The 15,302-nt window shown below is 42.8% G+C and overlaps 1 protein-coding gene across 2 annotated transcripts; it reads right to left on the reverse strand.

The window, feature by feature from the left end:
• Positions 1-1,172: 1,172 nt before the first annotated feature.
• On the reverse strand, positions 1,173-12,765 carry vps37c (VPS37C subunit of ESCRT-I). 2 transcript variants are annotated; one of them, XM_029503024.1, is made up of 5 exons: positions 12,157-12,765; positions 11,573-11,680; positions 4,125-4,296; positions 2,627-2,709; positions 1,173-2,460 (listed from the first exon to the last, which is right to left on the reverse strand). In XM_029503024.1, exons 2-5 carry the CDS (start codon positions 11,663-11,665, stop codon positions 1,738-1,740), a joined length of 1,071 nt encoding a protein of 356 aa, XP_029358884.1. In that variant the 5' UTR covers positions 11,666-11,680; positions 12,157-12,765; the 3' UTR covers positions 1,173-1,737. The 2 variants fall into 2 exon arrangements, with proteins under 2 accessions (XP_029358884.1, XP_029358876.1); XM_029503016.1 differs by having other exon boundaries at positions 12,083-12,764.
• Positions 12,766-15,302: the final 2,537 nt, after the last annotated feature.

Here is a 15,302-nt window from a genome sequence, read left to right on the forward strand (position 1 = left end):
GAACTGTGTTACTTCTTGCTTGAATCATTGATTCATATAGTCTTCATATTTTCTTGATATTATAGTTTGGTCCTGCACTGTGAAACATGCAGCTCTTTGCCTCTTCTTCATGGTCCCATTGGCTGTATATCCCAGGCATGTTAATCCAGCTTCATGGTACAGGCCCTGGAGCGCTTTGATTAACTGTGGCTGCTGCAGACCGATGGTGGAAATGGGGAATGAAGTGCCCATACCCCCCCCCCCCCCCCCCCCCCCCCCAGTTTGACTATGCTGACATATCAGCCCCCCTCCATTGATGTTCAAAGCTGAGCATTGATGACCATGATCCATAATACAAACCTATCACCGACGGAACTGATTGATGACAAAACTAATGACGAAACTGATCACCTTTATATCTCAGTGATTCACATTAATCGCTGACTCTTAATCCAGAAATGTTACTTTTTTCTTTGAGCCATCAGTTAATTTAAAATGGAGGGATGGAGGTCAGGTTGTTGCGACAGGACTCATCTCTCTATGTCTGTCTGATTTTTAATTTGTCTTGATCCAGTCATGGTTCAGTCCACCAGGGAACTGTCCCACCTCTGGTCTCACCTAGACCATCAGGCCAATATGTTGTCAGGTGAACATGGGTGCTGACCTGGCTGAAGGAACAGAGACAAACCTTTGTGAGCAGGTACAAATTTTAATTCACTATAAACAGAAGCCGAGCTTCATTAAAGACCAATGCAGTAATTACTGATTTAAGACTGTGAGGTATGGGGCGCCCCCCACAGACATGCAGTGTGGAGCCGTTCAGCACAGATGGGTGTACGGCCTTAGCGCCCCACTTGCAGACTAACGTGCCCTCAGGTGCTGCGACCGCATGACAGCTCTGGGACTTTGGGACTCTGGGACAATGGTACCAAGAGTCAACCACAGCAGTTTTAAATCTGCAGGCCCAACTGACCAGGCCTCTGACCAGCAGCCTCCTGTTTGCAGACCACCCCTCTGTAAACTCTCCCCTCAGTCAAGTGACCGTCTCTCTCTGTTGAGAAATGAACAATCCTGAGAAGGAAACACCAGTTGTTGATGTTAAATTTATTAGTTAGCTTATCAGCTACAGTAGGTCACCTAACTGTAACCCCCCCACCCCAACCGACCCCCAACCCACCCCCAACCAACCCCATCCTTACACAGCTGCTCCATCAACATTAAAGTGGAGGAAACTAAAGAGAGTGTGGTGGTCTTTGGTGAAGTGACTGCTCACTGAAGTCACAGGTGATTGCAAGCTCACACTGTGTCACCTGCTGAGAAATCACAGACAGCTATTGGACACTGATGAGGTTGGACAGACAGCACTCTTGTGTGCACTTGTGTGTTCATAAGGTTTTTCTGATTGCCAAATAGCAACACACACTTGGAAATGGAAAAGAGGGACAATGGTCAGATGGAAGAGAGTGATGTATGAACCAGAAACAAGTGTTTTAACATTTAAACACAAGGCAACAACCTGAGACTAGTGGGGGTAGGGGCTGGGGTCTGACAGAGATAGAGAAAGGAAAAGAGAGAAAGATCAATAGACTGATATTTAGAGAAAGAGAGAAATAGTGCAACAAAGATAAGTAAAGCGAGACACCTCTTGAATCTGGGAGAGGGACAGAGGGAGGTTAGAAAAGGTAAAAAGACAAAAGGACAAAAAGTGAGGATCAGAGGGGGTGGGAGGAGAATTGAGAACATGGAGCAGTGGGCCCTTCAGGAGTACGGCTGTGGAACTCCATATCCTGGTCTGTACACGGGTCTCCCCGTTGGTGACGAACTGGAAAAGGGGGGCCTGGCTGGGTAGCTGTACCCACCATAGCTGTAGGAGGCGGGGTAGGGCGCAGGGCCGCTCTGGCTGGGGGTGTACTGGCCAAATGCAGAGCCTGGGTGTGGGGCAGGGAAGGAGGGCTGGGTCGGGTAAGGGCAGGCGCCTGCGGCCGGAGGCCCAAACGCAGGCCGGGGGCTAGGGTAGCTCCCTGCAGGGGTGAAGGATGAGCCAGAACTTGGGTAGGGAGGGAACTGCGATGAGGGATTGGCTGGGCCAGAGCCTGCTGATGCCACTGCAGCAGAGGGGTTTGGTGGGGTCACTGGGTATGGGCTGTAAGGGAGGCCAGAGGGGAGCCCTGCAGATGAGGAGGCTGGCTGAGAGGCATTTTGGTAATTGGAGGATGGAGGTTTGGAGTTTGGCTGCTGCTGATTTATTGTCGTTGCGGTTGTTGTCTGTTGATTCCATGGCGAAGGGTTGGCAGCAGGATCCTGGCTGATGCCTGCAGATGATGTCATGGTACTGGGATTGCCCTCACTCCTCTGTCGCAGGATTTCCTGTAGTTTCTCTATCCGGACCCTTCTTTTGTGAGCGAGGGAGCGCAGGGAGAGGAAATGCTCGAGGAAGGCGTCAAGTGACAAGGAGCCCTCGAGAAACTCATCAGCTAGAGCCTGAAAATGGACACACAAGCCATGTGACCATGGTGTTGCTGATGAGGTTGTACAACCGTGGTGTCGTTGGTTTAAAGCCTAGTGTCAGCTTTTTGACCTCAGCTGATTGTATTCTGGGCACAGTTATCAAAGTGGTGAAATGACAAGATGATCCTGCTGAACTCACCTCTGACTCTGCTTCCGTTTTGCTGCCCTCTGCCTGTAGTCTGGAGAATAAGGCCTCCGGAGACACCTGACCCTCAATTCCATCTGAGGGGAGAAAGAGAGGAAAGTGCTGAGACCAGTGTCATTACTCCTGAACCAGTCAGTCGATATCCAGTTTCCCACCTTGAGACCTTTGGTTCAGATAGTCCCATCTGACATAAGGTTATGTTGACAAAGACGATGGTTGATATGATACATTTTTTGTGTCACAACCTAAAGGAAGGTGAAGAGCTGTGCTGACGCTGCAGTCTGAAGCAATAATAATACTAATAAACTGTTACACCAGGTGACAAACAGGAAGTAGCGTGAGCTCAACGTCTGGATGGTTGTGACAATGAGTCAACAGATCAGCCAGTCCAGTTAATAGTGAAGTTGATAGTTAATAGTGAATTTCAGGAACTCTCCCTGCTGGATAATGAGGCAAAGTACACTTTGATATTGACTGATGGTTTAATTTTAGAGCAGGTATTAAACCTTTTTCAGACATTTAATGTAAATACTTAGGAGCAGCAGAGTGAAGCATCCCTTCCCAGAAGGTGCTAGAACAGAGGTTGGCCCAGACTCAGTGATCAGCTCTCTTCTGTTACGCCAATCGATTGTTCAGAGCTGTGACAGACTGCTGATATTTACTGTATATAAAAAGTAAAAAAAGTTAAAGAAGTAAAATGGCTGTGAAGTCATGATCCTCGTGCCGCCAACTGAAAACATGAAGTGACCACCGACTGACAGCACCCTCTGATTTACTTCAACTTCATATGTTGATTTCCTGATTTTGCTGTTCTCTTCAATTGTTTTGTCGACAATGATCTCATATGGTGACAGCTGTGATTCTTTCCATGGAACATCAGTCAGAAAATACTTTCAATTATCAATAAACAATAACAAGCTGTGATAAACATATTGAAGTGAGCCTGTGCAATTGCATCTCATAAACATATGATTATCATGGAAAAGTCACACCAGACATAGCTGGTATTTAAACTGTATGAATGGCCATTTAGCCAAAGTGAAATATTTAGATATTCACAGACACTGTATTTTTTATTTTCATCAGCTATAATCAACCAAATTTAATCAAAGAAGGGTTGAAAGATTTGACTCTACATGGGATTCACCTAGAATTAGAAATTTTCCCATTTCACTTAAAACTTTTCCATGATTAATCCTTAGCCCTGATTTTTTCAGCTGCTCCTGTGTTTCCTTCAACAACAATATTAGATGAGCTGTCCCTGCAAGAGAAAACAGTCACAGGCTACTTCCTGTTACAGCATCAATGCAGGTGTAAGTGTATTTACAGTGAAGTTGACCATTGAAATGAAGCTCCAGTCTACACACAGAAAGATTTCCTGTCTACTTAATAACTCACTCCTCGCTCGTTATTTTCTCCTACCGATGATGTCGTCTTGTTTTTCACTGTGTAATAATAACAGTCTGCTGTGATGCCCACACAACTCCCTCACCTCTCACGAAGCAGTGCTGCCTGTAGGTCTCTCTGACGGCCTCCAGTTGAGAGTATCTTTCCACCAGTGCCTCCTTCTGTGACTCCAGACGAGGCTTCATGTCCAGGTTCTGCTCAGCCAGGCTACGATTGGATGCCAAGGCCATCTCTCTCTCCAACTGGATATTCTGGATCTGTATCACCATCACCAGGGATTATTGGTCAGACTTGTTGCAGAGCAGATATCAAATTTTGGTCAGGCTGAGTATTTTGTGTATTCTATGATTAGACAGTTTTGTTATGAGTTCTTAAATGCTGGCTTCTGCATCTTCTTTTATTTGTCAGTGTTAATTAACTCTGACTCAAATCTTGACAGAAACCTCTGTCTTTGTCTCTTGCCTCTCTTACAGCCTTCTGCCCTTTGTCTCCTATTCATTCAAGAGAAAGAAATACCGGCCAATGCTAAAAAAATGTAAAATCAGAAAGGTCAACTGATGATAATAACATTGACTGTAGTGAAAGAAATTTTTCATGCATTTTCTACGGTTATTTATTTCTGGGTCGTGTGGGGGGTGCGGGAGCTAATCCCAGCTGGACAGGTTGTCAGTCCAACATGCAGAGACAGACAGATGAACAACCACTCACACCTACAGGTAATTTTGAGTCACCAGTTAACCTAAACATGGATGTCTTTGGACGGTGGGAGAAAACTTGCAGGCACAGAGAGACCATGCGCGGGAACCGAACCCGCAACCGTCTTGTTGTGAAGCAACAGTGTTAAACACTATGCCGCTCTGCTGCCAGTGAAATAAATCAGTGAAAGGATTTCAAGACTGCTTACACGTATTTGTAATTTTTCATTTCAAACATGTTTCGTTCCAAACAAAATGAAAACTGCCAGAGTGGCCTGCTGTACAAAACTCAGAACGGGCATCATTTCACCAACAACTATCTCCTTGTTTCCTCAATTTTCCAAAATACGAGAAAAACCTTTCAATAATAGACCAGATACATTCACAGCAAGGCATCAGTTACTCTCTGATGGTCAATATGCTTTCAGGTAGGTGCAATCAAAGAAATCACAAACACGATCGGGAAAAAGGAGTATGAAATTAGAATATTTATCGATATTTTAAAAAAGCTTTTGACAATCAGCCATGAAATATTAATAATTAAAGCCAGGAACTATACAGTATCTGAGGTATTGTGGTAGATTGGATCAAAAGCCTTCTACAAAGGACACAGCAGTTTGTGAACCTGGGTGGTTTATTCATGATGGGACATTGTTTGCGGTATCTAACAAGGCTCAGTGTTGGGACCTAACATATTTATCTCGTTTATATTTGCAGGGTGTCACAGGCATCAACGCCAGTGTTGTTTACTGATGACACATGTTGAGTCATAGCCCATTCAAGAAAGGAACAACATGCTCCTTTGTTCCATGAACGAAGTGAAAAGGTGAGCATTATTGGGGTCTGAGTTCAATGGATCCCCAATTTGCACCTATGTTGGAAGACTTGCAACAAGATGCAAATCCAGCTGCTATTGGTCACCGTATGACATGTGACCCAGGTCTACAAAAACTGCTTGTTCCTACTCTCTTTCTTCTAACATCATGGCCCTGAGCCCATTCTCAGCACTCGATCCTGTATTGACTTGGTTCCTCTGAGGCCTCTTGTGTATCCTCTCTTGTTATCCTGGCTTGGATCCGAACTCTTTCATAACTCATAGCTGTTTTTTGGAAACAACAAGCCTCAAGTCAGCATCAACTGCTAACTTAACAGCAACACCAGCAACGCTACCACCTCAAGGAATTTAGAAGTTACTCAGCCATCAAACCTTCAGCTTTGGACTCTGGACTTGGACAAAGCATACGGAAGAACAGTTGCTTGTCCAAGAACTGGGTAATGTTGACTGGACAAACCTAGCACAAAAAAAGTACTGTTAACCTTTGTTCATGCAAATTTAGATTTGTTTACTCTGCTTGTTAGGCTCTCTTGGATGTTGTTTGTTCAGCAAAAAAAGAGATTTATTTATTTATTTTTTATGTTTATACATACTTTTAGCACATCACTAAACCTGCATCCAACTACCCATCCCCCCTCTATAACCTGGAACCACTGAAAAATTTTAGCTGACCTTAATAAAGGACTAGATGAGACATGTGGCCCCACAGTAGGGCTAAATGATTTGAGAAAGGCAAGTTTATTTATATAGTGGATTTCATACGCAAAGGCAACTCCATGCGCTTTATGTACCGTAATTTCTTGACTGTAAGCCGCTACTTTTTGCATACACTTTCAACCCTGCGGCTTAAACAACAATGCGGCTAATTTATTTATTTATTTTATTTTTTATTGCGTTCTGTATGAGCTGCAGCTGTTTAATGCTCCTTTAGGTGAGTCCGGTCAGAAGGCCATTACATTATTTGAGACTGGAGATGAACGCCTGGATGAGCTTCACCTGATCTTTTTGGGTGACAAAACTTTTAATTCTTTTAATTGATGTTTTTGAGTTGGCAAAAAGCTGTCTTGATGACACCTTTTATGTGGCTGTTCAAAGTCAGATATGAGTCACTTAACACATCAAGGAGACAAACTTGGTCTGTGGCTTTTGGAGATCGAGACTCAAGATATTTATTAATGCTGCCTCTCTTCTCTTTGTTGCCAAACAGAACATCCTTATTCAATTGAAGAAAATTCTGGCCCATCCAATTGCTTATTACATCTAGGTCTAATGGGCTGCAGTCATCTGGTGACAGAGGCAGATAAAATTGTGTCATCTGCATAACTGTGATAAATGATATTAAAGTTCTGCAACATTCGAGAGGGAGTCCAAGGACTGACCCCTGTGGGATTCCACAAGTCATAGCCACGCGTTCAGATTCATAGCTGCCAATCCTAACAAAATAACTGCGGCATTCAAAATAAGATCTGAACCAATTAAGGTTCAGAAACTCCAGAAAGTCCAACTCAATTTCCCAACTTTTGCAGCAGGATTCTGTTCTACAGCGACAAATGCAGCACTGAGATCTAATAAAACCAGGACTCAGAATCAGTAATGAGCCTTATATTATTTAACACTTTGACCAGTACTGTTTCAGTGCGGTGGTGAGGTCGGAAGCCTGATTGACGTTCATCAAGATTAACTCTCAAGAACAACTCTCCAGTATCAACCTCCACATCTCTAACCACCTGGCTATTATCATGGACATCCACCTCCCCATCCTGTCCCCCAAGGAAAAACATACAATATACTTCAGAAACCTTAAATCCATTTTACCACAAGATGTCTCAGCTTATCCTGGCTTCATCCACTCCCCCACTATCTGAAGACCTCAATAACCCTCTCAAAGCCTAGGTTAGCCTTAGCCTCTCAAACCTCAACACTGGCTCCAATAACCAAAGGGCTCTCTTTTCCACCACCAATAAACTTCTCTATTGCAGCAACAACATTTCAGACTCATTCACCACTGAAAAAATTTATTCTTTCTTCTTTTTCTTCGAATCCAAAATTGTTAACATCTACAGTTCTTTATCCACCACCCTGTCACCCATTCATCCTCCCTCGCCCATGCTCAATTTATCAACTTGCCACTCTCAAGATTTTCACCCATCTTCCCAGCTGATCTGTCTAAAAATCATATCAACTATGAAATCTTCCACCTGCATGTTAGATCCCGTCCCATCCTCCTCCCATCTCCCCAATTATCAACTCCTTCCACTGTTCCTCCATCACTGAAACTGGCGAGGTGATGCCCTCACCAGACTAGAATCGTATCTCACTGACAGAAAACCATTCATTTTTATCAACATCTGATCCTCCTCAACTGCCGCCCTGTCACGAGGTGTCCCCAAGGGTTCGATGCTTGGTCCTCTTTTCAGATCGTCCGTCATCACGGCCTCCGCTTCCACATCTAGTCTACATCTCCACCTAATCCAGCACCGCTGAAACTGTCTCTCAGATATTAGACACCAGATCCATTCAAACCCCCCCCCCCCCCGTCACAACCTCTTGGAGAGCTCCAACACCCTCTTTATTATCCCTAAGACCAAGCACCACACCTAGGGGAACAGAGCTTTCTCTGTTGCTGTCCCCACCCTTTGGAACATTTGTGACTGCACTGACCTCATCAAAGCAAACCTGTTCCGTTTGTATTTAATTTTTAACTCCAACATTCATCCCGTCTATACTGACTATCTGTCTGCAATTCTAAATGTTATGCCATTTATGTTATTCTTACTGCACAAGACTTTTGTATTTAACCACTTTTACCTATCCGTACCTTTGCACTATTTGTCTATTTTATGATTTCTGTTGAAAAGCACTATATAAATAAAATACATTATTATTATGGCACAAAAAGTTTCACCCTCTTGGGGGCTTCAACATACGCCAAAGCTCATGTAAATGTACAGTGCATCAGAACTTAAAGAAATTTCAAAGAAATTCACATTAAAATATGGCTCAACAGTTCCCCCACAAAAAAAAAAAAACAAAAAACAAGAAAACTGAGCTCTCTGTTGAAGATTGACGTACAAGAATAAAAATTGGTACTCATATGCATCATGATGAGATGCACAAGAAAACTCTCATGGACCCACTGGACCTTAAGTCCAACAGGAAGTCAGCCATTTTGCTTTGACTACTATATTTTGTCCAATTTTGCCAATTTCCATGACTTGTACTTGAACAAACTCCTCCTACAGTTCTGTTCCAAATAGCATCGCATTCACTCAGGAACATCTTGACACCTTGAGGATGAAAAGTTATCAAAATCTTTTTTGTCTCTTGTACCTTCTGGGCATAGCAAGTTTTTGATGTTTCGCCAGGTTTCTGCATTCAAAAGTAAGTCCAATCGTTCCAAAATTTTAGACACACGATCAGAGTGCCACTCTAAAAGCATCTGTGTCAATACTGAGTCAGACTCACAGCACCACCTACTGGGCACAGGAAGTCAGCCCAAAAACACAAATACCATTCAAATTACGTTATTTAAAGTGTGTGTTCTCCATACTATACGCTACAACAGTAAATATAATTGGTGGGCATTCTCTTGTGCCACATAGCAGTCACGGTCAATGCTAAGCCCCTCTAACTCCAGCATATAAAGTCCAATATTCCCAAAATTTTTGCAAACACGATAAGACTCCAGCCCTGAACAGGTCTGTGTGTCAATATTGACTCTGAATATCATATTGCAAACATCGACCAATTTACATGATATATTCAAGGTATTTTCTCCAACAACAAAATGATGTTGAACTGGTAGGTATTCTCTAGCAGCACGTAGTGGAGGCTCGCAAAATGGGAAACATTTTTTTAAGTTTTGACAAGATTTGGTGGGGGTAAATCCAGGGCACGCCAACATACACACGGGTGCAAGGGGCCGTTCATTGCTGCTTGCAGCTTTAATTATTATAATAATTATTATTATTATTATTATTATTAGTAGTAGTAGTAGTAGTAGTATTGTTAGTTTTACATTACTAGTTTTAAAAGAGGACAGAAATGTAATTCATGGGTGCAGGGAAAACAAAGACACACGTCTCCAGCTTGGAGGCGAAGTTAAGTGGGTTGGGATTGGACTTTAGGGTGAGTGCAGGGGTTTTTACAGAAGACACAGGTTATGTAAGTCAGCATTAAACTATAATGTCGTTCTTTTGTCTATGAACTGCGTGCATGAGTAACTGCGATGATACTGACATATTTTTGGTCTTCCTTTCCTGTGTCAGAGTACTTTGTATCTGCTTTAAAAGGTTATGATGATGATAATGATGGCCTGTATCATCATCACCATCAGTATTATTATTATTGTTGTTGCCAATGGTATTATTATTATTTATTATCTGGAAAATAAATTAATATTAGGACTTCACATATGCAAGAACAAACACATTGCAATTGCCATGGGAAATGTGATTTCAGTTGGAAAAAGTCATTTTTTTCCTCTGCCATCCCATTTAAATTTTACTGAGAAAATAAAATAAACTCATGTTTGTTGAGCCTTTTATCAAACAAATATATTTACAAATATGAGGTGTCACTTAAGCATTAAAAAAAAAAAAAAAACGGCGCAAAGAATGCAGACATTGTTGTGCCACATTTCACCTTTATAAAAAAATGTAGCTGCTCTGATGTGGAAATAGTGTGTAGCCTAAGTTAATCTTCATTAAAACGTATACTATACACCAGCGGTCCCCAACCTTTTTTGCACCACGGACTGGTTTAATGTCAGAGAATATTTCCACGGACCGGCCTTTAAAGTGTGGCGGATAAATGCAACAAAATAAAATGATACGATCAGCAAAATAACTGTGCTACTTTCTAAATTTCATAATAAACGTGAATCCACTGTGCACTCGTATGCAACTTTATTAGTAGCGTCCTCATAACATTGCACCAACAACATAACGAGTAACATCCTCTCTGCCCCCTAACCCCGAACTAAATGCAGCTTTCTTTTTCATGGAAAGTCGCAGGCTCTTCTTCTGTCTCCTCACTGGGCCTTTTCCCCTTCACAAAGAAACTGTCCCTTTTTAATCATTTTGCTAGCTTGCGGGTTTAATTTTAGTGGTAATGTATCATGTGACCGAGACAAGCGTCTTAACATGCATCAAGAGTGAGTCATAGACAGATGTAATGGAGAGAATCCAGTCATTTTTCAAAATAAAACATAGTTCAGATTCAGATATTAAATAAAACATAAATAACGTACGTTATTTATTCTTTTTGTGCGGCCTGGTTCAAAAGACCCACGGCCCGGGTGTTGGGGACTGCTGCTATACTCTGTTCACTGAATATGGTATCAGTAGCTTAAAAAAACAAGGATAAACTAAAAACAAATTGAATTTTCCTTACTTTCTACATTAAAACACTGTAAAGCAGAAAAACCAAAAAAACGAGCGCAGAAATGTCCTCGTGTGTTTGGGTTGTCCTAGATCTAGTTCTAGGTCTTCTCATTCTTTTGAGCAGTAATGATGAAAAATCAGCTCTAAAGGCTCTAACGCTCTAAATATCTTGTCTTTTTGTCCATGTGTGTGTCACTACAATAAGCTCAGACCAATTTGTCCTCACTCCAAGATCAAAAAAATGCAGGATTTATCCCAGACACTATGACTATACAGAGTTGGATTACTCATCCCTCCCAAAAATTCTGCCTCACACGCTTTTGTGTGGATGAACATAAAGAGGTGGGAAAAAATGTCTTTGTGTAGAATGATAACGGTTCATGTGAACACTGGGGAAAATGGCTGCAGTGACACAAAACGCCAGTCTGGAGTTTTAATCATCAATATGGCAATTTGAGTAGGTTGCGGTTTGTGTGGTGTGACTTTAGTCACATTGAAAGGCCCAGGAAATGTAAATTAAATCCCGCCTTCTCACTGAGGTCTTTCATTAGGCAGTCTGGTTTCTGTTCCGGCCAGGCTGGAAAATGGAAGTCAAGTGGAAAGTGAAGCATCATTTTACCTCATCAGACTCCAGTGCCATAGACTCCACCCTGTCGGCGTTGTCCAGGAGCTCCTGCAGCTCCAATTGGCTCAGGTCCTGCAGCTTTTCCATTTGATTTGCTGATAGCTGTTTGTCACGAAGGGAGACGAAACAGAAAATAAAAGTTAAAAACAGTTTGTAAACTGAGGCCTACCCAGCCCCCCCCTCCCGGTTCAATGGCCAGTGAATTATCACACCATTGTTGTCAAAACAAGCCCCGTCAGCTACAGCTGCCTCTTCACTAACTTCCACTGTGAATTTGGCCAGTTGTTTGTTTGCTTTGGTATTTTTTTTTTCTTTAAATATATATAAATAAATACATCAACACATGTGTTAACAAAACATCTGGACAGTTGACAGGCCAAACAGCTAGCTAGCATGTTACGTGGAGCCCGGTGGAGCTGAGCTCCTCCACGGGGCTCCTCGAGCCACGGAGCCGGCCCGGCTGTTACTGAGCGGGGCAGAGGCTGGAGACGAGCTGCCACTTACACGATGCTAGCAAATCAAATCCCGCCTGACACCGCGCCGTGGTGACATCCAACACCACTTCTGTTTCCACTCACAGCTGACGTGACACGGCCTCCGGATCTCCGACCTGCCCCTCGCTCGGATCGGCGACTCGATTAGCAAAGCGAGCGAGCTAGTTAGTTAGTTAGTTAGTTAGTCAGTTGGTTGGTTGGTTGGTGACGTCCGCTCTCCCCCGACGGTTCCGCGTTGAGAGATCCGGTGACAGGAGCAGTCAAGAATGGTCGGAACGATCGCAATGTCGGGCACTCGGCCGCCGCCAACTTCGAGAGGAGCCCAGCGGTTTGCCGATCCAAACCGAAGCCCAGACGGACGCTGCTCGGGCCTAAGCACCGCCACCACACTCCCCTGTGTCCCGATGGGTCTTACAGTACCGAACACACGGACGAGATCGACCCAGCCGGGTGGAAAATGGCCAAATATTCGCTTTAAAACAGAAAGTTTCACTCCACACTGACAGCAACCACCGCCATCTTAGGAATCATCCACGTTCGGGGGTTTGCGGGGGTGTTCGGTTAAAACAAAAATGAATCCAAAACAGCAGCGGGGAGCAGGAATTAACTCATCATTCTCACATTTTACATATTTACTGTCAATCCGTGTTTTCTGAGACAAAATTATTTGATCGGCGGTAGTCTTCCGTCCGCCGGCCCCCCGTACGGCGGGGTAATGGTGGGGCCCTGCGGTCAGCTGATGTAAGGGAAACCCCGACAGCAGGTGACGGTGTTGATCCGGCCCGCGTCCCTTTTGGACAACATCCGTCCAGACCAGGACCAGGCTGGACCGAACCAGACGGACCAGTGAATGACAACAGCAGAAAATAGCTTATATAAATATCTCTATCTTAGCGACACTTGCACCTGCAGACCCGATGGATTATTAGATTGTGAAGCCCTCGCCACTTTTCATGGCTAACCAAAATGTCACCACCAGCACATAAGAGTGACTTCTTCACCTCAACATGTCTTTTTGTAGATGCACTTGCACACAGTAACAGAGCCAGTCGGTGTTCAGAACCTGTTCCTTCAGAATATAGTTGTGAATGTTCATGATCAGTTTGTCGATGGGGTTTGTTTGGGCCAGATGTCCTGCAGCTAGAAAATCTGTGCTCGGGTTTATAAGACCACAACTGCGTGCCCAGTTCCAAGGATTTTCCATAACCTGGCAACCCAGATCTTGTTATTAACAGCTTGAAAAAGTCATTAATCGGTGTCCATCCGTTAACTACAGGATTTGTCCTTCGAAGGTGGAAAGGGAGCTGGAGCAAGTTCCTGCTCAAGCCATTGATTACAGTTTCTGTAGCCTAATTGACTGTGCATGCTGTTTTATAGGAGAGTGAGTTTTTCAGCAGACAATCAGCTCTTTAACAAGAGTTTAAAGGGCATATTTAAGGGTTAAAGACCACTTTGAATCAATGTTTGGAAAAATAATAAAGGAACTGTTTTTTTGTTGTTTTTTTTTTTTTTTTCAAAATATATCGATAAATACATTCATTAGGCTTTTAGAGTCGTTTCTGTGAGAAGATTTTACTTTCGCATGCGAAAAAGCTAAAGTGGAAGTGACGTAGGCAGAGGGAGAAACTGGGCAATAGGAAAACAATATATCCCTGTCTCAGTTTTGAAAGAAACGTTAAACGTGTACAATTACACACACGACGGACCGCAGCAAGTGCAGGGCTTCACACTGCACCCAGGATTTGATGCTTGCTGTCTGAATCCCTCCGTGCTTCAGACAGCCTTCATGCACTGCAGGCCAGCAGACATGAGTATGTTATGATTGATTGATTACTGACTCTTTCACAGCTTTCAAAATTAAGCCTTCCACTTCAACAAAGCCTATTAAAAGTTAAACTTTGATTACTATTTAGTTATGCTGCTACATACTTGCTGGGGGATGCACTGAGCAGCCCCCCATTTCTCTATACACCACCATTACATGCTTTGTCTCTCTGTAGTCCGTGTTTCATCCCTCCTGTCCTCTCTGCTCCATGTTCCTGCTCAGTACCTGCTGCAGCAATAGCTACCATTTTATCATTACACACTATTAATCATTTCCAAATCATAACTACTTCTGCTAAAAAAGCTGATTTTCAGCTACTGCTTTTATTTACTGATGTGCATTTAATAGTACTGAAGTTCAATCCCTCCTCACATCTTTATGTTTTGTGTGTATTTTTATTGCATTTTGTCCCCTCCTGCTCTCATTCTCATTCCCTTTTTACTCTTTTACTCCCACCCTCTGTCTCTCCCCTTTTTCACTGTGCCTTGGTCTCTCGCTCCTTTCTTCCATATCCAGTCGACTTCTGTCTGAGGTTTCTGCCTCCAAAAGGAAGTTTTTCCCTCCACTGTCATCAAGTGCTATCTCATGGAAGGGTTAGTTGGGTCTATTTAAATATTTAAATGTCTAGACCAGCTCTATGTAAGGTGCTTTAAATTCACTCCATTATGATATGTTGCAACATAAATGCATTTGATTTGACAAATACAAATTAAGATATATATAAACATCCACAGAAATATTCAGTCAATCAATATTGTAACGTCAAATCAACTAAGGAAAACTGTTTCATTTACTCACTCAGTACCTACGCCGACACCATGATGTGAGCCAAGCTCCTTGTTCAGGAAGTAAAAAGGCAATGAGCTCAAGTGAGCTCGCAATGCAAGAAGGAGCGCAACTGCAGGTCATTCATTCCAGCAGCTTATCAGATTATATAACATCTCTCTATTGCTGCAATAAAATCTGCAGTATGGACTTTTGCATTTACATTACATTTTTTCCACTACTTGAAAGTGTATCTTATCGTCACTTTATCATTATCACTGCCACTTTATATATTTCATGTACTTCTAATCCTTGTTTCTATTCTTGTATTTTTCTATACCTGTGGTCGCTGCTGTAACAACACATTTCCAATATGTGGGATAAATAAAGTAGGGGAGAGTGGAGATGGTTGTCACACTTTTTACTCTTTTATGAATTGCTCATCTTCAAAAATAATTTCTTATATTAAATGAAAGCTTAAGGTCTTGGTTTGAAATTGGTACCCATTTTATATCTAGAACTTATTCCAACAGGAAGGATTTTGCAGCATCCACACGTCGCAGGCAGAGCTGGCATGTTTCTTGAAAGGTCCATACACTGACCTGACAAGGGGCCGAAGCTTGTGTGAGCAGTGTGGATG

Source organism: Echeneis naucrates, chromosome 1 (genome assembly GCF_900963305.1).
Source record: "Echeneis naucrates chromosome 1, fEcheNa1.1, whole genome shotgun sequence".
In the NCBI taxonomy this organism is placed as follows: Eukaryota; Metazoa; Chordata; class Actinopteri; order Carangiformes; family Echeneidae; genus Echeneis; species Echeneis naucrates.